We start from the raw sequence: 25,048 nt of genomic DNA on the forward strand, positions 1-25,048 counted from the left end.
GTTATGTGTTTTCCATATCCACATCCTCTCTCCGCTAAGAGATCATCTACCTTTCCTGTGCATCCCCCCGATAATTCCTAATACAAACCTCAATCACGTATGGTTGCGTTAAAAGAGTTGGAGAGGGAGAGATTGAGAGGGAGAAAGAGAGAGAGAGAGATGGAGAAGGGGGGGAGAGAGAGAGACAGACAGACAGAGAGAGAGAGAGAGAGAGAGAGAGAGAGAGACTGTAGAGGGAGAAAGAGAGAGAGAGAGATGGAGAAGGGGGGGAGAGAGAGAGAGAGACAGACTGTGAGAGAGAGAGAGATGGAGAAGGGGGGAGAGAGAGAGAGAGACAGAGAGAGAGACAGAGAGAGAGAGAGAGAGAGAGAGAGAGAGAGAGAGAGAGAGAGAGAGAGAGAGAGAGAAAGGGGCAGAGGGGAACTATGGACCGCGACAGTTCGCTCAAGCTGTCGGCGATGGAGCACACCGACAGCATCCACATTCGGGGACGCACGGGGAGCTGTGTCTAGGCTACTTTATTATTTGTGCGTTACAACAAAAAGCACTCTGGTGCGCGTCCGACTTAACTAATTGTTGCTGTCCAGGCGAGAATCGCTCAGTGCGCGCCTGAATCACATCTCTGCAGCATCCCTGCAGAGTAGACCCTCTGCTGCCCGTTTCCATTTTTTTTTCTTCATTCGGTGCCGTCGACGGAAGACTGGAGACTGGGCTCGGATATCTGGACTCCTGCGTCCAAAGCAGCATCCACGGACGGTGCCATTCATCGCAGCGGAGTTAATAATCAAAAGAGAGAAAAAGTTCCTCTCTCCAGACGTGCACGCGTGGATTCAGGTTGATGCGAGTGATTGAAAAGGCGCCTGGGAGCCAGCGAACAGGCTGTGTGTGCAGATGAGGATTATGGCGCTGTTCACCTGGAGTACCTGAAGCTCTCCCACGACGCGCGGCTGCATCAACTTGTCGACACTGTTGAATATTCTCCAGCGCTGACATGTCGGCCCCTGTGGCCTCGCCTGCAGCTTTATGTATCGTATAAGATCTGAAATCGCTGGCGCTTGATTCGCAGCCCTGTCGTGCGTAAAACTCAGCAGCAGCTGAAATCCACGCCACGGTTACACATCAGGAGGATGCAGAGTACCTGAAGCGAGACGATGCACGGAACTCGGAGGCTTTTGTGATCAGGATGACATTTGGTTGAGACACTCGTGGGGCCGAAACACAGACAAAAAACAACTCCCCTTATTGCTACATTTTTTGCAGCAAGAAGCTGCTGCATCTGTCGACTAGACTTCTCGTGTATTTTGTAGTCTCGGTTCGGGGAGATGGCCGCGATCGCCAGCTCCCTGATCCGTCAGAAACGCCAGGCGCGGGAGTCGAACAGCGACCGGGTCTCCACTTCGAAGCGTCGCCCCAGCCCGAGCAAAGACCCCCGCTCTCTGTGCGACAAGCATTTCCTGGGGGTCTTCAGCAAAGTCCGCTTCTGCAGTGGCAAAAAAAGACCCGTGCGGCGGCGAGCAGGTCAGTGCTGTCGATTCTTGTTTCTTTTTTCTCTTTTTTTTTTACCCCACTGATGTGTGTTATGTGTGCGTATATGGATGGAAGCGGTCCCCCCCCCCCCATACTCCCACCCCGCCCCTCTGTAGAGCAGCAGAGGCATACTGCAGTCCAGAGCTCCACGAGCAGCTCGATTTTTCTCCGCGGTGCGTAAAAAGCAGATCCACCTGTTCCATTGGGTCCTCCTGTTGTCTGTCGACCCACAAAGACGCAGCCCCCCTAAACCCTGATTATATATATATATATATACTGTGACGTGACCCCGATATTTACTTTAATGCTGCTCTTATCACAATAATCAAATCAGCCATCAACAGAATTGATGCCACTGTATTCCGGTCAAGGCTTGGGCAGGTTTCTGCTCCAACAGCTTTATGAGCCTTCAAATGTATACACTTAATCTTTGTCCCATGTATGCACACCATCTGAAAACACACACACACACACACACACACACACACACACACACACAGCACTTGAATACACACTCAGAAATTCTAATTCAATATTAATGCAGATTGAAGTACAGAGGGGAGATAAGTTGCACCGCAGTGCACCAAGGCTCTTTTGAGATTAAATGTTTTAATGGTAAATGTTTATTGCAGAGAGGGAGTCTTGCTGCAGTGAAGGGGGGGCACAGCCTCAGTGATTAAGAGCTACTCCGGCTGTATCGATAGGCTCACGTAGAAGCTACACACTCACTAAATCCGCTTGTAAAGCCTTTCCCTCCCTCTTTTATTCCACTGGTGCACATGTTAACACGACAGGGGTGCATGTCACCCATCCATGTGCACATCCAGAGAGTTCTGTTGTGTGATGGACGACAGCCTCTCAGCATCTCCCCCACCAGACAGAAGGATGAGGAGTTAGACAGACAGACATTGGGGGGGGGGGGACATCAGGGACAGATGCGCAGGCCAGACAGACGGGATTAAAACCCTGTTTTCGTGCAGCCTCATCAGACAGACAAACGATGTCAGTCCCAAAAGTGCCATGATATAATCGTAGACAGACAACAGTCAGGCCTCAACACTGACGGGCAGGTAGGTAACTTCCAGTCACCTGACAGGGCCAATACTAAACCTGACTGGAGGTCGGACAGCTGTGACACAGACACATGCTGTATATGTCCTTTAACTGATCGCCCTTTCTATTTCCACCTGATGCCTTCGTTTGCCGTTATATGTGCATATAAAGAGCCGATACACTGGAGAGACTTTATGAATTCTGCCTGTTTAAAAGCCTTGTTGTTTTTCCTTCTACCCCCCCCCCCCCACCCCTTCCTCCCACCCCTCGTAAGATGCACCCTCGAAACCTCCACAGGTGTCCCATAAGGGCTGCAGGCTAGGTCAGTAGCTCAGCCTCCATCCGTGTGTGCTGTGTTTCTCCTCCTCTTCTCGTCTCCACCCCATCTCGCGACCATGTCCGACTCCCCCTCGGCCAGGGAGAAGGGGTGGGGGTGGGGGTGGGGGTGGTGGTTGGTAGGTTGGGTGGGTGGGTGGTTGGCCTAGGGACGGGATGGGACAGAGAGGGAGGGAAGGGCTTGGGGGCTTCAACACCTGTCCGACAGCCGACGACCCTCTCTCTCTCTCTCTCTCTCTCTCTCTCTCTCTCGCTGATTTGTTTCTCCTTTCTCTCTGTCATCCCTCCTTCTGTGTGGCTTTCGTTTCTTTTGAAGCTTAATTTCCTAGCTCTCCTGTAGCCAGTTGTCTCGCTGCTCCTCTGTCCCTCTTTCTCTCCGTCTCTGCCTCCCCTCATTTTGTTCCCTCATTCTCTTTGTCAGTCAATGTCGGGTCAGTCGTTACCCCCGCTACTCGTTCTATGTCTGTAAATATGTGTCAAGTACTGTTGTGTAAATCTAGTAGAGGTTCTTATTGTCCATCAGTGTTTCTGGATATGATGTGCTTCTCCGTGTCAAACACTATATAAGAACAGGTGACACCATTTCATGGTCATGATGCCATTTGTCGACATTCCTAAATGTGTTTGTCCTTCTGTATTGGTATGAAGTAAAGTTATTGACCTGTACACACACAGGAAGATGATCTCTATGTTGCAACTGGGGGACATTGTCCACGCACACATGCATATGTTGTAGGGTCTTGGGTGAAGCCTATTTATACCCACACACACACACATACATACCTACTCACAAACACACCAAAACACACACACACACATGCACACACACACACACAGAACACACAAACACTCTGCTAAATGATTGGGGCTGATGAGCCGTCAGCGATTGCTCAAGTCCACGATGGAGCCCTAATTTATGGGAGTGTAGTTACCACATGTGATTTACTGGTGTGCACGCTCTCGTGTGCTTTCACAAACACACACAAAAGCACACGCACACACACATGCATACACCCACACACAAATCCTCCTCACCCTGCCTGTGATGCATGATGAAGGGCCCGTCCCAGGGATTGATGGCCCCACCAAGAGTAGGTGAGTTGGGGGACTGATGGTCAGGACGACGTACATTTAACAGCAGTCACTACTAAGCCAAGTCTTTATGTGGGACACGTTTCTTTATATTGCACATAGACGCTTTGTGCGAGAAATCTCAAGCAGAGACTACTGTCACAGTTGAAAGCAGATTTGGATATGGAACACTCCTCTCTCTCCAGATACCAAGTTTGAAAATATTTATTTGGGGGTTTTGTGCCGGCACTGAAATGCACGACCTCCACGTCTGGTTATGACCTTGGAGGACAGTCACACTCGCTCCTATGCCTTTAGTACAATCACACACTGTGTATTATCTGTAAGAACATGCCGTGTACCTTCAAAGACTGCATTTCCACGGACAAAATGCATAATTTGTTTCTCTTGTCTGGCAGAGTAAACAAAGGATAAATAATATTCAGCACAACAACACACACACACACATACGTAGGGCACACACTCTTTCTTAGCTTTTCGTTTTATATTTGCAATCGAAATGACTCAAGTATTTAGTCATCAAAAATCACAACCCAATGCCAGTTAATGTTAATAGAGCCATTTGACTTTGCTTTTCAAACATTTTTTTAAAGAACCTGCTGGACACGAGACACACCAAGGAGACCACACACGCATTTTCTCTCAGATAAACACATTTTTTTCTACACAGCTATCTCTTTTTTCTTGGCGTAGCCCGAGGCCAAGAGGCAGCCTTTGCCCTGAGCTAATCCTCATTTCTATCTGCTTCCCTTCGAGCAGCTTCTGGCCGGGCGCCAGATGTCACAGCCTCAAAGTTGGAGCTTGGTTCAGGGAAACTGTGATGGAGAAAAACCTGCAAAAAGTTTAGGTCAACTTCTTTCTGGTCAAGAATCCCTCCCACTGGAATTCTTCTGTGTAAAAGCCTTTGGCCAGTAAAATCTCTTAAATGAAGAACAAACTGAATATCAATCAGGATAACCCCTAAATGTACCGTTGCTTCATACCAAATAAAGAAACCATTGGCATGTCAGTGTGCATTACAATGTGATTTATCTATTTTTTATTTTAAAGGTTTTCTAAATAATGCAGACAAATTTTTCTGCACCAGATCCAGTCAGACCTTATGAGAAAGTGACAACCTTCTCATTGATTTCCTGTCATGGGGTTCCCATTGTAAGGGCCTTCACGTCAAACAGCCATTTAGCCTTTTTTGGGAATATGTGATGCAACCGATGTGTCATGACAATGTGTCGGATTGTGCCACAGGTATAATAATACCTTTTTAAGAATGGTTCATTATAATTGAGAGTTTAATTATTATGGTTAAATTATAAAAACAAATATTTATACAAATAATTAAGTAATAATAAATTCAATTCAATATATGGCAGGATTACACACATGTGAAGGTTGTTTAATGCATCACGTTACTCAAAGGGTGAATAAGTCTTTAGTAACATAATAAAATGTTTTTATTTCTTTGGTGGTACACTCCATCCTAAGGAGTCCTTGGGTGTTTTGAGAGGCGCGTTATATTTCAGCCAAGGTGTCTTATGTCAATTATCAAAATACTGATCATTTTCTGTTTGCAAAGCATTTCTTTGTGATGATTTCAGCTTTTGAAATGGTTTGATAGAAACTTATATGAGTAAGCAAACACTGAGTAAGCAGCTGCAGGCAGAGGTGTTTACTCATTCCTGTGTTATTGTCACGATTATCAGACTGTTATTCTGTGGGGATGGGGCCGTGGCTCGGCCGGCGGTTTGTGTGTTTGTGTGCGTGTGTCTGTGTGTGTGTGTCATTCAGAGCCGCAGCTGAAAGGCATCGTGACACGACTGTTCAGCCAGCAGGGCTTCTACCTGCAGATGAAGCCGGATGGAACCATCGACGGCAGCAAGGACGAGAACAGCGACCACAGTGAGTGGATCGTCGCGGAAGCAGACGCTTCCAGCATAAAACATTTAATGGCAATGAGTCAGTTGGTTATATAATGCGGCATATTAACACATTTTATATGCTGTGCTTTATCTTTTTTAATTCTTATATCACTGGTGCCATTTTAACAGCCTAAAGCGCTCCAAAATTAGTTTAAGAAGCCCCAACTGATTGGGATTATCTACAGTTTTTAAAGGGAACTACTTAAACAGATTCCACAAGGCAGCCTGCCTTCTTTCTGTATCTCATTATGCAATGGCATGCGTGGATATAAATGTGTCAAAACCTACTCAAATGCTTTAGATATTCTTGGCCCGTCATCTGAACAGTTTACCTTTCACAGTGCATTAAATATTTATGGGGCATCTTGCATTAAAACATTTAAGCATTTTTATTCCTACGTAGAATAAATGCTGATACCATCGTCCCAGCTTTTAACCATTTCCATCTATGTCACAAATGTTAGTCACAAGTGTCACATTGTTTTGATTAATTCCGCTCTGAAGAGTGAGTTATCATCACAACAGTTTTTCTTCCTGGAAAAACCCATCACCTGTAACAAGTGTAGCCGCACAGCATCAGTCCTTGTCACAAAGATTCCTCCCTGAGCTACTTCTTTGCAATATTTCACCACCGATCGAATTTCCATAGTGGACTAGCAGTGGATAAATACTCTCCAGGGTACTGTCGCCTAAAGCGCTCACACCCTCTCCCTCCCCATAGGACCAGAAACAAGGAAATTTTGTTTTGACTCCTTTGTATAACATCGCATTTTATAACATGAAAACCAGTTGTTGTTGATGGGCGTATGTCAGGAGAGAGTGGTCGTCAAAGCGATAATGAAAACTCTCGCAGTCTGGAGTGAAGCAAGGCAGGAAATCAATCATGGCCTATCTTAAAAAAAAAAAAATGCAATCTTTAAGGAAGCCGTAGCCAAAACTGCCGGACCATAGCAGTCATGCAGTCAAAGAAACGTCTCTCCCTGTCACTCACCGTTTTATATTTTATGAGGAGACAGATTCTGTGAGAGAACTAATCAGAGCATCAGAGTCTCCAGAACAAAGAAAAAAAGGAATGGAGAGAGCGGGGAACAATGATCACATCCATGTAATGCATTGAATCCCTGTGCCGTTTTTTTGACCTCCATTGTGTCCTATTAAGGTTTTGGCTGATGAGGTTTATGTTGTATACAAGGGTTTCCCCACCTCAAGGTAATCCTCTTCTTAAGCAGCCCCGCTGGCCCAGGGATGGAGGAATGCAGTGAATAATTCAGCCAGAGGAAACTAAAAATACCACCTTCTCCGTTTGTACCCGATGAATAATTCTCTGTGTGAGATGCCTCAAGCTCAGACAGTCCGACAGAAGAGACAGAGGGAAAGCAGAGGGGAGGAGAGGGCTCAGCGAGACGGATTGGAAATGTTTTTAGCAGAAAGACGCAGAGGCCGAAACAATAGAAGAACAAGAGAGTGTGATTAGATGAGATAAAAATGGAGCAAGAAGATTTGGTATTCAGGTCTCGCGCTGAACTATTGATTGCCTGGCAGCATTATTAGAATAATAGATTACCCCCACCCTTGAACCACACCACCCTTTGACCTGCAGAATCCGGTTACTTATTTTCAGGGGGAGTTTCAGTAAAAGCGATGGGATTGAGGAGAAGGAGGATGCCCCCGTCCATACAAGGAGCGACCTGAGCCAGCCAACTTCATGTTTTTATAATTTACTATAGTTCTGCACCGAATGACACCAAGCTCCGAGACAAGGACACAACTGAACGGCTGTATTACAAACAACTCACCTTCTGCTTTAATTAAACTAGTTGAGTGCCTGAAACATTGGGAGTGCAACCTCAATGATGTCATCAGTGACAGTATCAGAAAAATATAAAAGAGACCTGCAGTAATTGAGCCAAGGAGATAAGTCCACAGAACCCTGAAGCTGCACCACCGCGGCTGCACAAAGAGCTGTTCACTTGTTCAAAGTTCACAGGATGTTGACTCCGAGTGCAGAACTGCAAACTGGAGAATCTGTTCGCGTAGCAGTTGGGTGTCACTTATGAGTCCCAACTGCTGTTGCTCCAGGGAGCTGGTTGCCTGTGACTTAAACGTTTATTCATTTCGAACATATCTCTTGTCCAATTCGCACCAAAATTGTCACTGCACCTCCTTGGGCCCTTACAAGTAGACACGGCCCGTGTGTAGCCGATAAAGTGAGCGGTTCTCGAAACATGAGATCTACAGACAGACAGACAAACAGCTACAATCTTATTAGTGACATTATTAGAAACCTTTTCCACCCAAAATACTCAGTAAATTGTGAGGAGTGACAGAATAGAGCAGGTTGTTACTGTATTACACATAAAACTGATTTAAGCATCGCTGACTGGCAGGGCTACACTTAACTCAATGCAAGCGTCACGGAGCAACATTCAATTAATTAACGCCCCTTGTTCCAATTTGCGCAGTTATTAATTTAATTGTCATCAGTTGATCGCCTTCAGTAATTACCTGCACTTTCTGAGGCTCTAGAAAGACGGTGCTGGATATGAGTCACCTGCGGTATCAGGCGCCCCCTTCCATCTGTATCTGGTGCTCCGGGTTTGATGGATGGGATGATGGAAGGTTACTATTTAATTTTATTGTTTGAAGACCCAGGCGTTCATTCCAAATGCATAATCAACTCTTGCAGAGAACTATGGGGAAAGTAAAATTAAAAACAGTATGTAAGTAACGCACCTACCTCCTTCTGGATTTGGAGATGTGCCCTTGGCTCAGTGTTTTTTTTTTTAACTAAACCTTTTCTGCAAGGTTTATTTCCTGCTGCACCAGTATTCCTCACATCAAATGCGCTTCCTTTATTATTATTGCTCCACCGGAAGACTTGCTGTTTCAAAGATTTTTGCTTTGTTGGGTTGTTTAAACCTATTTTGTGAGGCCCTTTGACGATAGTAGATCCCCTTGGAATTCTCTGTCCCCCGCACCGGCCCGGACGTTCTCTTTTCTGAGGTTATTAGGAGGAAAGAGCAATTACTGTACCTTCAGAAGAGCCACCAGGTACAAACAGCTGGAATTATGGAATCGATCAACTTGTGGAACAGCAAATAGAGAAAAGCCAGACATTAAGAAGAAAGACAGCTCCTGTCAGCTTTGCATGTTTTGGAGCAGAGATAAATAGTGTCTTACTATGTGTTGTCGTTATTCTTCCCACTTTTCAAATTGGGGCATCATTGACAGTCCTATTCTGGGCCCTACTTCAAATAGGAAATCTCAGAGAAAGCTATATTTTGATAGGTGAATGGGCTCTGGCGCAGAACACTGCTTGGTTGTAGTGATACGTGACAGAACTGTGCACAGTATAGACACAAAGGCAGCAGCCATGAAAAGCGGAGAAAAAGAAAATGAGCAAGGGAACGGACCTATGGGGAAAGGGAGCGTTACCACAGATGAGATGGGGAAACAATCAGAGACAGCGCCCGAGCCTGAGAAAACAAGATTTCAGGGGGAAATGGAGCCATATCCCCAATCATCCAGCCCTCAAGGGTATACCTAACTGCAACAGGGGTCGGTGTGTATCACCCGCACCAGTGGCCTGAGGGCAGATAGAGACCATTGGCAGGCGAAAGCAGTGTGTCGATATTTATTGAGTGAAATTGAATCTGCTTGGAGGACGGACCCATGTTGGCACATCTCCTCTTGTCTCTCCAGCTTTGTCCGATAGTCCCCATCCTCACTCACAAGAACAATCATGCCAACAATACAGGCAGCCTGCAGAATGTAAAGTGACCTCACACCCTCACCAGAACCAAAGCCCATTAAAAGTCACAGTCCAGTCGGCAGAGTCGGCGGAACCCACCTAGAGAGATGACACTAACTCATATCCGCAAGTACGGAGCCATTTAGAGCTGGATGTCCCTGTGGACATTTTCAGAATTAATCATTTCACCTGGATAATTGTTGAAACATGAAGTATTTAATTTGCCATAATTAAGAGTTTCAGTTGTGGGCATACTCAGCACAACAAGTTTAGACATTTGTCCCTGTTGCTGTTCAGCCTCAATTCCTTCGATATGGTGGCGATCGCAATTACATCTGTTCAAAGAGTTGTTGCCCACAAAGTCACATGAATGCAAATCAGTGTTACTTTGCTCTGAGGACAATTTCAATGAAATTACCACATTGCTTTTCCAAATTGTATCAAACAACATTTCAAGTACCTGAAAAGTTTTGGATTTCGGACTTATGATGGATACATCACTGTTAGACTCAGGAGCCTCAGTGTTTCCATTGTCCATGACCTTTACTGTTCACTTTAGTGCAGACAGAAAGCGAAACAACAGAGATCAGAGTCTTTCGTGAAATCTCAAATGTCCTATTCTGTCCTTTCTGTCTGATATCTGTCTTTTGTCTCCCTCTCTCTTTGCGCCTGTCCTCTCTGCAGCCCTGTTTAATCTCATTCCCGTGGGTCTGAGAGTGGTGGCCATCCAGGGCCTGAAGAGTGGCTTATACATCGGCATGAATGGCGAGGGCATGCTCTACAGCTCGGTAAGATACACAACCCGTACATGTGTGTGTTTGTGTGTGTTTGTGTTGCCAGCGTGCGTGTTAGCTCACTTACACGTGTTGTGTTTTGTTTCTGTTTGTTGTCTCTTCTAATATCCCACTGCAGCAAAGACTCAGCCCTTCCCAACCCTTTCATCTCGGCTCTATTCAAGAGCTCTTCAGATGTGCTGCAGAGCACTTATTCTCCCCTTTGTGGTTGAAGCACCACTGCACATGTTTTACATTTAATTTGGCATCAAGTTCTGTGGCTCAGCCCATTAAAAAGAATAAAATAAAATGCTCCCACTTCTTCTACTGGCTACTGATGGAGGCTCATTATGTTATATTTCATTATAAACAGAAATCCCAGTGAATTCCACGATCTGTTGATGTGAATGGTGCTTCTCTGTTCCACTTTCATCCTGACATCTATCCAGGATTCCTGCTGTCATGAAAGCAAACCACACACCCAAAAATCCCTTATTATATCAAGGCAGTCTTGGTTCAGGAATTAATTTGAATTAATCTTTTTTTTAATGTTGGCCAAATGTTCATCAGAGTCTAGCACATGGCTTGGAGAAATGAAAAGACAAATCAAGGCTCAGCGGGGGAGTAAATATTGTGATGGTGGATGTTTTATTAGCAGAGGAAGTTAGAGAGAGCACACAGGCTGTGGGCTGCCGATGCACGGGTGGGGGTGGACGCAGTCACGGATGTCAGGTGTGGAGCTGCAGCTTTTGCATCGAGGATGAAGTCATGGTTCTTGAGCACGTTTTGTCGAAATGAGTTGCAGAGGGCAGGAGTGTGTGAGTGCGTGTGTGTGAGAGAGAGAGAGAGAACGAGCTCGAGAACTGGGGTGGGGACAGACAGAGATACAGAGACAGGAAGATATCCCTAGTTGGCATAGTTACATAACCTCCAGTCTCACTGTTCCTAATCTAGCTGAAGATATAGCTACTGGGGGAAGAAGAGGGGAGGGCTGCGTTAAATCTCGGTCTGATCGGCAGACGGTCCCGGTGAACGACGTGCAAGAGCCGAAATTGACTTTTTTTTTTTTATAAAATGAAGGACAGAGCGAGGCCAGCGTCTGACGTATTCCACCGTGGATTTATTGTTAAGTGAGGTGCTTTACCGCAGCAGAGACAGGAGAACATTTAGAAGCGGGCCAGATGAATAGCAGCACATGATGTATTTTTTAAAATGCCCACTTGAGTAATTGCGGAGTCGATTAAATTCAGTGCAACGGGAGCTCAGCTCGGTGCCTCGGCAGATGTATGAGCACTCACAGGTTCACAGGAGGACGTACAGTGGATGCACAGGCCGCTGTGACTCATCCAGGTCGACCCACTCATTCAGAACTAAAGGTAGAAACAAGAGCAGAATTCACAAGATTACAATGAGGCTCATAATAACCCTTCGCCCACCTATCTGTGTCTAATTAAAGTTTAGTTGAGCCCAGACAGCAATCTTTTAATGTATTAAACTGACTGAGTTGGGGCACTCTGCATGACTCTCCATACTCACAAACACACACATACACACACACACATACACACACACACACACACACACACACACACACACGCACAAACACACACACACACACACACACACACACACACACACACACGCACACACACACACACACACACACACACACACATCTCTCTATAGTTATGAGGACACTCATTGACATAATGCATTCCCTAGCCCCTTACCCTAACTTTGATCACAACTAAATGCCTAACCCTAATCTAGACCTGATTGTAACCCTAACCGTAATACCAAACAGCCCATTGAGTTTGTGAGGTCCAGTCAAAATGTCCTCACAATGATGGAATTAAACCAAAGTTGACACTCAGAACTATAGATATTGATGCACACACACACACACACACACACACAAACACACACATGCACGTCTCTCAACAGTTGTGAGGAAACTCATTTACATAATGCATTCCGTAGCCCCTAACTCTAACCTTAACCATAACAGCTAAATGCCTAACCCTGACCCTAACCGTAAAACCAAACAGCCCATTGAGTTTGTGAGGTCCAGTCAAAATGTCCTCACAATGATGGAATTAAACCAAAGTTGACACTCAGAACTATAGATATTGATGCACACACACACACACACACACACACAAACACACACATGCACGTCTCTCAACAGTTGTGAGGAAACTCATTTACATAATGCATTCCGTAGCCCCTAACTCTAACCTTAACCATAACAGCTAAATGCCTAACCCTGACCCTAACCGTAAAACCAAGTATTAACCCTTAAACAATCCTGAACAAGGATGGTATTTAACCAAAATTGTCCCTCATAACTATAGAAAGACATACAGTATACACACACAGACACACACACACACACACACACCGAACACCCTTGATGAAATCATCATTGGCATCAGAGTACGTGCTTATTATTAATTACAAATGATTCAGTCTCTCTGTGTCAAACAGGCAGCGTTAAGTTTGTCTTTTTAATCGCCTTTTTTACGGGCGCAGGAACAAACTTGTAACCTCTCTATTGCAGTGGGAATTTGTCAGGAGATGTTGGGGTGTAAAAACCCCCTATTAAAAAAAGCAGTAAAGCGGATGCGCTCTCTGGCCATATGGGGGACGTCCGGTTTCTCAGTCCTGAAGCGGGGGGAATTAGCATGCGTTGGTAAGCGTATGTGTGGGTGGCAGACTTTTTAGCTTGCAGAGCCACAGAGCGCTCGTAAAGAGGCCAATTTAAGACGCAGACCTTTGGATGAAAGCACAGATGCTCTTGGCTTCTCTCTCTAAACCTTGTTATTTACCTGTTTAATTTATCAATTCAGATGAAGTGTTTCAGGAGGACGGTAAGGGAGAACATTTCCGTTAATTATTTATTCATGAAAGCTGCTGTGGTACAATCACAGCTGTAATACGAAGCCTTCACTTCCATTCCTCATACTTACTCATATTAACTTTATTATCATTTATCCTGCGGTCCCCCCCCCCCCCCCTTCTTTCCCGCTCTCTTTCATTCAAGGTCTCCATTACTTTTCTGCCTCTCCAAACTATAAAGTTTCTTTCTTGCTTGTTTGTTTAAACTTGTTTTGTTTTCCTAACATCTGCGGAATCCACCACCGCCCCCCAACACACCCCACGCCCCTCACATCCTCTTGGGAGATAATTACTGTGGGTTATCCTCCTATACTTCCCTTACTCTCCCTCCCTTTTTTGTCATTTTCCCGCTCCCTGCTTCTTTACACCGTCTTGTCAGATGAGGGAATGTGACAAGCTTTACCTTCACTGTGACGGAGATGAGACGATGTTGTGTTGCTGCTTTCTGAAGCCGCTCGCTCAAACGCCTTATTCTAAATGCGGAGATGCTTACAGTCATTTTCTGCTGGTCAGTTTATCGTTACCTTTTCGAGCCTGGAGTGCAGACCTCACAGTGGGTGAGCGGGGTGATAACGCTTGTGTGTAGTGTTTAGTGATGGAGTGCGTGGGGGCTGAGCATCTACAATGAAGAGTTCCCTTCCATTATTTATAACATTTCTCAATATGACCTAGTTTAGTGCACAGCAGCAACCACTGTTCTGTCTCTCTGGTTTCTCTATGTATCTATCTATCTATCTATCTATCTATCTATCTATCTATCTATCTATCTATCTATCTATCTATCTATCTATCTATCTGCCTGCCTGTCTGTTGTCTGTCTGTCTGTCTGTCTGTCTGTCTGTCTGTCTGTCTGTCTGTCTCTCTCACTCTCTCTCTCTCTCTCTCTCTCTCTCTTTTTATCTGTCTGTCTATCTGTCTCTCTATCTGTCTATTTGTCTCTCTATCTATCTGTCTCTTTCTCCTCACAAACACATACTTTATCTGTTCATTATTTGTGTCTCAGATAAGATAATAATGTGTGAAAGTTAAATCTTCAATGAGGGCCCTGAGGGATGAGTGAGTGACAGTTGGTGTGGAAGGTCAGGGCTTCAGATAGTAATAATGGAGATTTGTGAGTTGACTCTCAGAAAGTCACATGCTGTGTGTGTGTGTGTGTGTGTGTGTTTTGGATGCATCAGGACATATCAGGGGTCCATCCCGGTCTTTTCTGATGCTGTGCCACATAACAGACCCATCTTGTCGAGGTCAGTCATCACCATTTGCTGAAGATCTTGGATGACCTGAGCTTAGAAAAAAATTGTTAACAACCCCACAAGTTGCTATTCGGTGCAGAGGTGATGCATTTGTGGAATTTATGGAAAAATTAAATAGAACTTTATTAGTATTAATGCATGCCAATGGTAATGCAGTTTAGTGCAATTTCAAAATCTTTCCCATTCAGTGGCCACACTGATAATTACTTTTTTTATTTTCACATGTTAAGATATAAATGTTTCAGTTCATCACTTAATTATTTAGTGTATACAATTGTGAAAGGGGCCTATTTGAATGACATTGTAACAGCGGATGTTTTGCATTTCTGCTCAATAACTGACCTGAATAATGAATCAATTATCTGAATTTGTTGGTGAATCATCAGTCAATACACTTATAGATTATTAAACTAACTGCGTTGGCCCTCGGGTGCATCAACATTGAACAGGGGTTTGTTTGTGCTGACAGTCATAATGGCAGATAGGGACAATGCTCACTGCAGAGAATGGGAAAAGAAAAAGGAGAGGAGGAAGACAATTTGTAGAACTAATCTCGAAAATGTATTTTATTATGTGGGCATTGGTTTGTGTTGGGGTTTGAATTAAGCCACTGGCCACCGACGTCATCTCTACGGGACGTTTTTAAAGGACGGAGCAGCCCCTTGTTTCAGAGTGATTGAGTTACAGAGTGAGACAGAGGAAAAAGATAAAGCGAGTAGGATAAACAGCGAGGGGCGGATAGAAAAAGCGAGAACAAGAGTTTTTCAGTTTAAGTAATGTCTAGACAATCCCCGACCTGAATCTCTCCCAGAATAACAATGAGCTCCATGGGAGTTCGGTGGCAGGGCAGGGATTCTTCTCAGCGAGTCCAGATCTCTCTGATAAACCCGTGTCTCAGTGTCATACGTCCTCCCCACATCCTCATCTTTATCCAGAGTCACAGGACGCCTATCCACAGCAAGCAGGGCTGCTTAATGCAGAGCTGCAGAGCTGCCTGCCCTTTAGGGTGGAGCCGAGAAACTGATTTGGATTCAGAATGCGTTCAACCCAGTTCTTTTGGCAACCCAGTTTTATATCCATTACATATTGCTCTCTTGCGTAATGCTTCATTCACTTTGTACGCCACCTTCTTTAAGCCCACAGCCCACAAACATCAACTCACTCATATCTGTTTAAATATGCTGTTTTGTTTTTTATCGTGGTGTTTGACATTGGGTGGCAACGGACTCCAGCGTTAAAACACCTTGTAGCCGACTGAGCCACATGTAACCGGCTGTTACGAATAATGGCTGACTCGAAAATAAATCTCAGCAGTTTGGTGAACCTCGAGCACCTTTACTGCTTATAACTGTGCTGGTGTGATTTGGGCTCTGTGATCTTATCAGCCAGCAGCTCTCCTCAGCATAAAAGCTCTGACACATCCAAGAAAGGTGCTGAATATACGTCTCTGTGGTTCAGAGTTGGCAGAGAACAAAATGGAGCCGCAGACATGTCTTCAAACGAATGTGTCCGCTGGGTGTGCTGATGTGTTTGCTAACAGGTAGTGTCAGGTGAAGTAATGTTTATTTTTCCTCCAGCTTGTTGCGCCAAAACACCAGAGAACATGCAACATATTTTATAGCGTACATATAACGTCAGTACATCCAGAATAAAAAAAAAAGGCTCCTCAGTTATACAGTGTCCTTTTTTTATTATTGTTGTGTTTGACATTATGCTGCAATGGACTCCAAGGACTAACACATCATTAATCCACAGACACCATTATAAATAACATAAGATAAATCTCATAATAACTCGAGAGAGAACATTGTTTAGGTGACCCTACAGTCCTGGCAGCCAATTATAACAGTAATATTACACAATTTAATAATTTATGGTATAAGCCTGGAAAATATGCTTTAATCCCACCGCCTCCCAACGGCCCACTTGTCAAAGCCATGCCGCGAAAAACACAAGAAAGCTCCTAACTTAACTTCCGTGTCATGTTTATTACAGTCGTGTTGTATTACTGTGAGGGCCACAGAAAGCCGTTTTGTACTTTTTTCAAACAAACACAGCTTACATCCATTGTCTTGCATTAACATTTGTAGCAACTATTGTTGCATGGATGAACGTGTTAAACGCGAAGTGAAGTCACTTCTTGGAAACCCTGCATTGTTTACATCCATGTTTACATTGACTATCGTAGCCCATGTTCTCCAGCTTTATCCGGTGCTTTGGGCATAAGCACCATAGCTATTTAACCGTGGAATAGCCTCCTGTATAGCCTCCCTCTGACAGACATTGTCGTTTGTCGAACTAACTGGCAGTTACCATCACACGCGTAGCTAGCACCTCATGTACTTGAAACTGCTTGCATCTCTTCTGGTTTGTCTTATCTCCTTAATGTTTTATGAACTGCATTCACTGCACATTTGCATTTCTGCACCAGACCTGCATAAGATCTGTGCCTGTGGAATCACATATTTGAAATAAGTAGAAGTAGTTGTAAGTTAAGGTGACATTCTTTTAATAAAAATATAAAAATTCTTGGAAAGTGCTTTGTGTTAAAATTGCTGAAATATTTTATAGGCCTATATTCTACCTCCACCTCCGGTGGGGGGGTATTCAGCAGGTCTCAGGTTGACCTCTGTGTTTATTTATCTTTAGCTCCCCGCTGGGACCCCTAATGGCAGCAGTCTCATGTGCCCAGCTTCACTAACAAGTCCTCTGCCTTTATCCGTTACATCCCCACAGAATATAAATAAGTGTCCTTGTAATCAGTTTACCATCACTAAGTGCAGTCTGAAATGTGGCACCACTTTTTTCCCTAAATCTTCCCTGTTTTTTTGCAGCAGGGACAATTTTAGTTGATTATGTATTCCTGGCCGAGGAAGTGATAGGGCAAACCTGTTGGCGTGCATTTTTAAACACGTGCGCTGCATTGACTCTGTGTAAATAAGTGCCCAGTTAACCAATTGGTATTTTAGTCCATTTCCTTCCCAGCTTGGTTCTGTGGTTTTAGCGTGTCCATTAGGCAGAGCCCATTAATCAGGAAAAACTCTTGCCCCGTCTCGTTCACCTCATATTTCCTCTCAGTCACCCGCAAACAAGGCCCTTTGTCAAAGACTTCAAAGTCACTTACATTCCACCCCTATCATTTCCAAGCCACGGCCTGGGTGCTTTCTATACCGCTCCGGGCCTTGTCACAGACGGGAACAGCGTGTTGTCCTTGTGGACACATTTAGAGGGGATTCTACAGTGTGTCAGCAAAGCGAAGTGGCTGGTTGTGAAGGGTAGGATAGCAGAGAGCACTAATGTCTTTGTGTGGGTGTGTGTGTGCGTGTGCTCGGCCTGATTTCGGCTCCCAACAGATGAAGCTAGAAAGAAGCCTGCTGGTTTGTATCTATCACCCGCTCCCCCCTAACGCACAAACACATATGTTCACACCCAAACGCATCGATGTGACCCCCGCTGCCCTGACGGAGGGAGAGTTGTCTGCTCTTTGACAGGGTGTCAGCCGGCCCAGATAACCACTTCACCGTGAAGCCTCTCCCCTCCCTGACCAGCGAGACATTTCCTCGCCGCCGACCATGTGACCTTACCTTCCTCGAGTCCTTTACAAAGGCTGCTGTGCCCCGCTGTGTCTTATAAATGAGCAGTCACACACATAATGACTCATTTTCCGAGATATGGCCCAGCGTACAGCAAAGACACAGACACACACACGCACACACACACACACACACACAAAAAAAGGTTTTTTTTTGCAGAACTTACTAACTTTTATACAAACCTCAGAGGTTCATCACCTGACTCAGCAGTTCCCCTCTGCTCTTCAAAGCTTTCTCCCAATGCATTAATTTAGAGTCTTTCAGTGCTGTTGTGATTCGTTCTCAGTGATCCCATCAGCTAGAAGCGGTTTTCAGCACAAAATCTCTGATAAATCTCAGATAGTATCTCCAAGCTACCAACCCAGAACCAAATGGCAGAAAAACAAAGCAACCACTTGGCAAACTTCAGCATTAAGGAGCCAGATATTTTGTCTCTGTGGTGGTGGTTTTAAGTTGGTGGAGAACAAAACTGAGCCAAAAGGAAAGTGAACAAAGGATTTTTGATTTGCCAGGTATGCTCATGCCCAAATTAATGTGTCTGCTGGGTGCGCTCATCTGTTTGTATGAGTAATGTGACAAAATGTTAATAATTTCCTTCCAGCTTTGTTGCTCCAAAACAATGCAGAGAACACGCCACATATTTTAATTATATGAGGTGGATCCTGTAAACAGAGCAACTTTGTCAGTTGATCCAAAATTACAGAAAGACGTATTTTCTCAGTTACGTTCAGTGTTATCTCAACTTGTGGATGGAGATTAGGTTCAGTCTGCCCAGGTTTCTGATGAGATTTATTTGAATTAAAGTTTGCTTGTAACGATCATAGTTTTGACAACTGGCAGAGTCTTTTTTTCAGAGTCAGTGTCACTCTTACTTTGGATAATCCGCAGGCGTCTCAGGGTCATATTTCTTCAGTAAGAAGTGCTTTATATCCTAGAACGGCATTTTCACTTTCAGTTCATCTCTATTGTAATGCAGGGCAGGCAGAAAACATATAAATACTGATATGCAAAAACCTGGTTAAACAAATAAACACAGTCTACAAAGCTACAACAGATAACTATGTGTTTTGTGAAATGGGAACCCCATCCTTTTACCGAAAATTTGTCTCCGCCTCTCCTCCACTCTTTATCCTTCACTCTTTCAAAGACTCTCCCACACCCTCTGTCTCTCTCTCTCTCTCACACACACACACACATACACACACACACACACACACACACACACACACACACACACAACCACACACACACACCCAAACACGTAAACAGTCACCTCCAGCGGGAAGCAGAATTGGGCTGTCAGTCAAGCGAACAACCTTAAAAGGGCACAGAATCCTGCAGCAGGTATCAATGAATGAAATACGGCACCAACACCAAAACTCACACAGGCACACACTCACACTTATAATGCAAAGTCTGCCTAAACTGAGACGACCCATCATCCACCGAGCCATGCTGTTCCACATCACCTGCATCTATTGTGGATGCACATGATTTCACAGACCTTGAACCTGTCTGGAGTGGGGTTTTATTCTCACCTTTTGCAGACAGGAGATATTCAGACTACAGGGAGAGCAAGAGATTGCATATTTAGAATTCACTGTGTCTCATATTTAACAAATTACCCAACATTCCTGCAGCTTGGATCTGTAATGAATGAGAGAACTAGGAACATTGTTTCCTCTCTGGCATCGTCATGGCCCTAATCTGGCTCTGCACTCAGTCACAGCACTGTCTCCAGTATCTGGATCTTTCCATTTTTTACTGACATTCGCCTCCACTTCCTCTCGGTCCCCTTGACTTTCTCCCGGACTTTGTTAATGAAGCCGAGATAAAAATCTTCCACTGGTCATTGTCATTTTAATTAGTCTATCATTCTCATTACTTGGGAGGATGTGTGTTTGTGTGTGTGTGTATGTGTGTGTGTGTATGTGTGTGTTTGTGTGTGAGTGTAAGTATGAGTGAATACAGTATGTCTCCTGAACTTGGCTATGTACACAAGCTTACTAATGAAAGCCAGTATTGGCAGAGTAAACCAGACACACTTCATTATCTAAAATCCTCTGACTGTCGTGCTGCCGGTTGTCTCTCCATGTGTCTTTTATATTTATGTGGATGCAAATTAGGTTTTATCTGTGCGCACTGATTTATATCTCTGATCCTTAATGTCCGCATCTGTGTCCTCCGCTCCACTGCTCTGGCCATCTGTTCTCAGGAAATGTTCACACCGGAGTGCAAGTTCAAGGAGTCTGTTTTCGAGAACTACTACGTGATCTACTCGTCCACGGTGTACCGACAGCAGGAGTCGGGCCGAGCCTGGTTCCTCGGCCTCACCAAGGAGGGGCAAGTCATGAAGGGCAATCGGGTCAAGAAGACTAAACCCTCATCGCACTTTGTGCCCAGGCCCATTGAAGGTATGAATATTTTTTTATTTGTTGTTTAATCATTTTAAAATAACCCTCCTGTCGTAATGCATATTTTGTCCTTCTTAAATATAAATTGCGCATTTTATTACTACCATTAACATTAAGATTTCCGCCCTATATAGTATAAAATACTAAATACTTAGTTGCTGTATATAAACTATCACAGCAACATTATGAGAGATTATTTATGCTGCCTTTACTTATAAAAAGAGAGACGTGCATTTAAAAAAATGTAACCGTCAACATGCATGCTAGCACGCTTGTTAAGCGATGCGTCCACTAGAGGGCAGCACAGAGTGAAGCATTTGTGACCTTTCATAAAGTTAAGCCATCGTTGAAATTTTCTCCTCATGGCCTTTGGTCTTCTCGCTTGAAGTATTGGCTACACTGCCCCCCATGATTTCTAGTGGTACTGCTCCGTTTTTTCTGTTTTGTCCAGAAGCTTTTAGAAGATGTGCACAAATACGAACAGTATTATGGCAGTATATGGACAGGAGGCACCATCCACATATCTAATGTTGGTCATAAATGAGCCCTGAGGTGGTGGTTTTACACAACTCTGTGCATTTTACATCACAGGAAATATTCTGACCAAGAAGGATAAACTATTTAATCATTAAATTTAGAAAGTTGCACTTTAAAAATAGATGGCTATCTAGCTTCAGACTATTTCAATGATACTACTGTGATCTCACTGTATAAGATATATAACCTCTAACGTGTTTTTCGTTTGATAGATATTATCATGAGAACTTGTCAAGCATTGTGGAAAAAAAGTGCTGACTTGGTCCAAAATACCCATCTTATCACTCCCAGCCTGGTATAATTGTCCCTCCAGCCTCACACCTGACCTTGTCTCCGTCTGCACATCCATCTCTCCAATCTCCATTGTCCCCTCTCTGAGCTCCTCCCTCTCTTTGTCCCTCTCCTCTCCTCTCCTCTCCTCTCCTCTCCTCTCCTCCCCTCTCCTCCCCCGGCATCTCCACCTCAGTTTGTATGTACAGGGAGCCGTCACTGCATGAGATAGAGGACAAGCACCGCTCCAGAAAGAGCTCAGGGACTCCCACCATGAACGGAGGGAAAGCTGTCAATCAGGATTCCACATAGCAGCAAAGGGGAGGGGCTTCCAGCGGGGATGGGGGAGTGGCCTCATCCTGACTCAAGTGGCGGGGGTCATCGGAATACTCGCCGCACCCCCACCAAGATACATACCACCATCCCCTCTGAAGACGGGAGCTACGTATTACTGTACACCCGAGACGACAAAAAAAAACTGAACTCTTGCCTGTGAAATACTTTTAGATGAATTAATATGAAACCAGAGGATATATATATATATGAAAAAAAGAATATTTTCAATCAGGACTTGACCAACATTTTATGCAAAAAAAGAAAAAAGCTGTGATAAACAAAGAATGGTGGTCTCTCTTCACACAAATACAAATATCTATCATTTCCAATTTATGCTGTGAAAAACAAGCTTTAATACATGTTCAATTTTCATAAGGTGAGTTTTTTTTTAATCTAAATGCTATTGCACTCTCATATGCTTTATGGTGTTATTGCTGTCAGTAATATCTACATCATCATCAGGTTATACCTTTGTTTTTGAGATCAGAGAAAGTTTTGATTTGATTGTTATTACTCCTTTATTTTGTTTTCTCTCACAGTTTGATCTCCAATGTATTGTCGCACTACCTGCTCTGGTGTGAGGGTAAGACTGAATGTATTTGATAGTTCTCTGTGTTGAACTGAGACAGAGCGCTAAGGGTGGGATATAATACTCAGGTGTGTACTGTACGTTAGACTAAATGAGACTAAATGGACAGACGGGGCTGTTTGAAATACTCGGACATGAACTCCCCTGCGATGTCCTGCCATGACGGAACAAGACTGATAAAAGCAATATAATAGCAAGCGGTTGAGTATAATACGCTAATAAGCCGACAACACATCGCTGTGATTGTTGGCAGAGAAGACTGATGAAGAAAGTTGTTTGAGGAGGTAAAAGTCTGAATCAAGGGTAAAAGTGTTTTAAACTATTTCAGTAAACTTTGCAAGGGTTACTAGGTTTTAGATAAAGAGATGTTCACACTCGTCTACTATTCTCTCCAAAACCTGAGAGGAAGATAAAGACCAGCATCAGCACTACGAGCCATGGCCAGAAAAAGGTCACATCACATTTGCACCTCAAGAAACACAGAACCCTTTTCTTTCCACTGATAATCTAGGTTATAACCACAACTCCTCAAGTGTACCTACACGACAGCATTCATGCTTTTGATCTCTACGGACAAATTGTGAAATAATCCTTGATAAAGAGGGCGTCTTTTGAATGGGAGCTGTTTTGACAAGACTTGTGTTGACAAGTTTTTCCAAGACATGTCTGCGATTTCGGTTACTTTTATTGTGAGAGGTTCCTCAGCACAGGTCTGACTGGCTGACTGTTCAATCATCCGCTGACTTGACCTGTTGATATCGTCGTTGTTATGTCTCTATCACAGAGACTTTCCCGTCACAACAGAAGCAGAGTGCTTTACTGAGGATCCAGTATATCTGGAGTTAACCAGGTTCGAGGAAGGGTGTGTTTCCATCCCAGTGAGAGCTGTTTGTTCTCTCGGACATGGTCCTGGTTTTGTGACCCATGAAAGGAGCCATTTGCTCCATTGTGGAAAGTCAGGTCTGTGTATGAGTAGGTGGATTGACCAGTACACCGCACTAGCTGTGTACACTCTCATAACTCATTCCTAATCCCCCGATTAGTTCGTCCAACTCAGGAAGTCCTCCTATAGATCTGTGAATGGGGCGAAATGAGCAAAGGCTAACAGCCTGTCTTCCAGCACCCATCGCACAAAGCCTGGCCACTGCCTGGTGTTTAAAGAGGTCAGGATTGGGGTCGATGGTGTTTTTGTTATTTTAAAGAAGGTGTACAGCTAAGCTTAGCCAGGTTAGGTAGTTTGATAAAGGGACAAGAGGAGGCCTGACAAAGCATGAACATTGCATGATTGTAAAAGTTGATGTTAGCTTTGATTTTGAGGTGAGAGCAGGGAGGAGAATGTTCCAAATTTGGGGAGAGTAGGTACAAAACTTTTTAATGCAACATTTTGATCAGTATTTGCAGCGAGAGCTCCCATATCTCTCTTGTTACTGTTTGGAAATGCTGTGCTGGGTTGGTGGTAGGTACACTCAATAGCACACATTCAGCCGCACAGAGCAAAGCGCAGTGATATATCATCATGGATCTGGGAGAGTCTTCCATCTTGGGCCCGGATCCATCACTGGTGCAAATAACCTGCAAGAGCTAACGGTAGATTAGTTCAACTTCCACAGCACCTACAGCATCACGGAGATACACACAGTATATTTGACTCTGAAAGTCGACAGGCAAGACCAGCATATATCAGAATGTTTTTTATAGAGGTTTATATTGGCGCAAATGAGATACATTTGGACTCAAAGCAATGCATGAAATTGGATGTACTCGGTGTCAACTGTTGAACGAGAGGACTTGAGGAGGAGATGAGAAAAAGAAAGGCGGTGAAAACAGTTGAGCAGTAACGCAGAGCACTTTTGGTGGGTTCATCGACGTATGACAGGGTGAGCGAAGGTTTCGGTTGTATGTGGTATCAAGTATCATTTGTTACTTTTATGTTTGCAGAGGATTTCACTGCATCGGAACACGCTCATATATGCATTATGAATTGTGAGATGAAATAAAAAATATGCATTGATAATAAAAATCTGAATGAAGTTAGTGATTGTTTAAGAATAAAAACTATGTTATCAAAAACGTTCACATGCACGCGGTGATTGATTCAGTGTCGTTGATCGTGCCTGACTGAGTGTGTGTATTTGATCCTCTTTATTTGCGTCTCTCCTTGCATCAACAAGATAAACAGCAGGATAAGCAGAGGAACTAAATCCATCAGTGTTGGGACTTTTTAATGCGCTTCAGTCAGATTCAGAAAATCCAATGTCAATTCACCGGGGCTGAGTTATCGTCTCGCCGGCCCCTAAATCCGTTGTCATTTTGGGGATGGCGCGCCTTCGCCCTTAATTCTCCCGTTGTCATGGAAACAGACCTTCCATGCCGTCTGCAAGGAGAATGAGGAGGAGGAAGAGGAGGAGGAGGAAGGCTCCCCTGACTTTCAGGACGTGGCAAATGTTCTCTCTCCTGCGCGATGGCTGCAGCCCAGAGAACAGCAGAGTTGGAGGAGGGGTACTTTGTTCTCTTGTCTTTTTTATTGTGCTGTTTTCTTTAGTTACAGTAAACAGCTGAGCTGTGAGCAGCACTGCAATCTATAGGGACACAAATGTGTAGTTACTCATGATGAGATAAAGAAAGAAAGAAGTAGAGCACATATGTCCCATTAGAGCTAATCAAGCTGCACCAAATTGCACACACTTTAGGAGTAGTCTCCTAAATATAC

At 44.2% G+C, this 25,048-nt stretch overlaps 1 protein-coding gene across 2 annotated transcripts; it reads left to right on the plus strand.

Moving 5' to 3' along the window:
* Window positions 1-1,322: 1,322 nt before the first annotated feature.
* Window positions 1,323-24,367, plus strand: fgf12a (fibroblast growth factor 12a). Of its 2 annotated transcripts, XM_053437767.1 has the most exons (6): window positions 1,323-1,518; window positions 2,855-2,902; window positions 5,794-5,904; window positions 10,360-10,463; window positions 20,408-20,606; window positions 21,610-24,367. In XM_053437767.1, exons 1-6 carry the CDS (start codon window positions 1,323-1,325, stop codon window positions 21,723-21,725), a joined length of 774 nt encoding a protein of 257 aa, XP_053293742.1. In that variant the 3' UTR covers window positions 21,726-24,367. The 2 variants fall into 2 exon arrangements, with proteins under 2 accessions (XP_053293742.1, XP_053293743.1); XM_053437768.1 differs by lacking the exon at window positions 2,855-2,902.
* Window positions 24,368-25,048: the final 681 nt, after the last annotated feature.

This window comes from Pleuronectes platessa, chromosome 13 (assembly GCF_947347685.1).
Source record: "Pleuronectes platessa chromosome 13, fPlePla1.1, whole genome shotgun sequence".
Lineage (NCBI taxonomy): Eukaryota > Metazoa > Chordata > Actinopteri > Pleuronectiformes > Pleuronectidae > Pleuronectes > Pleuronectes platessa.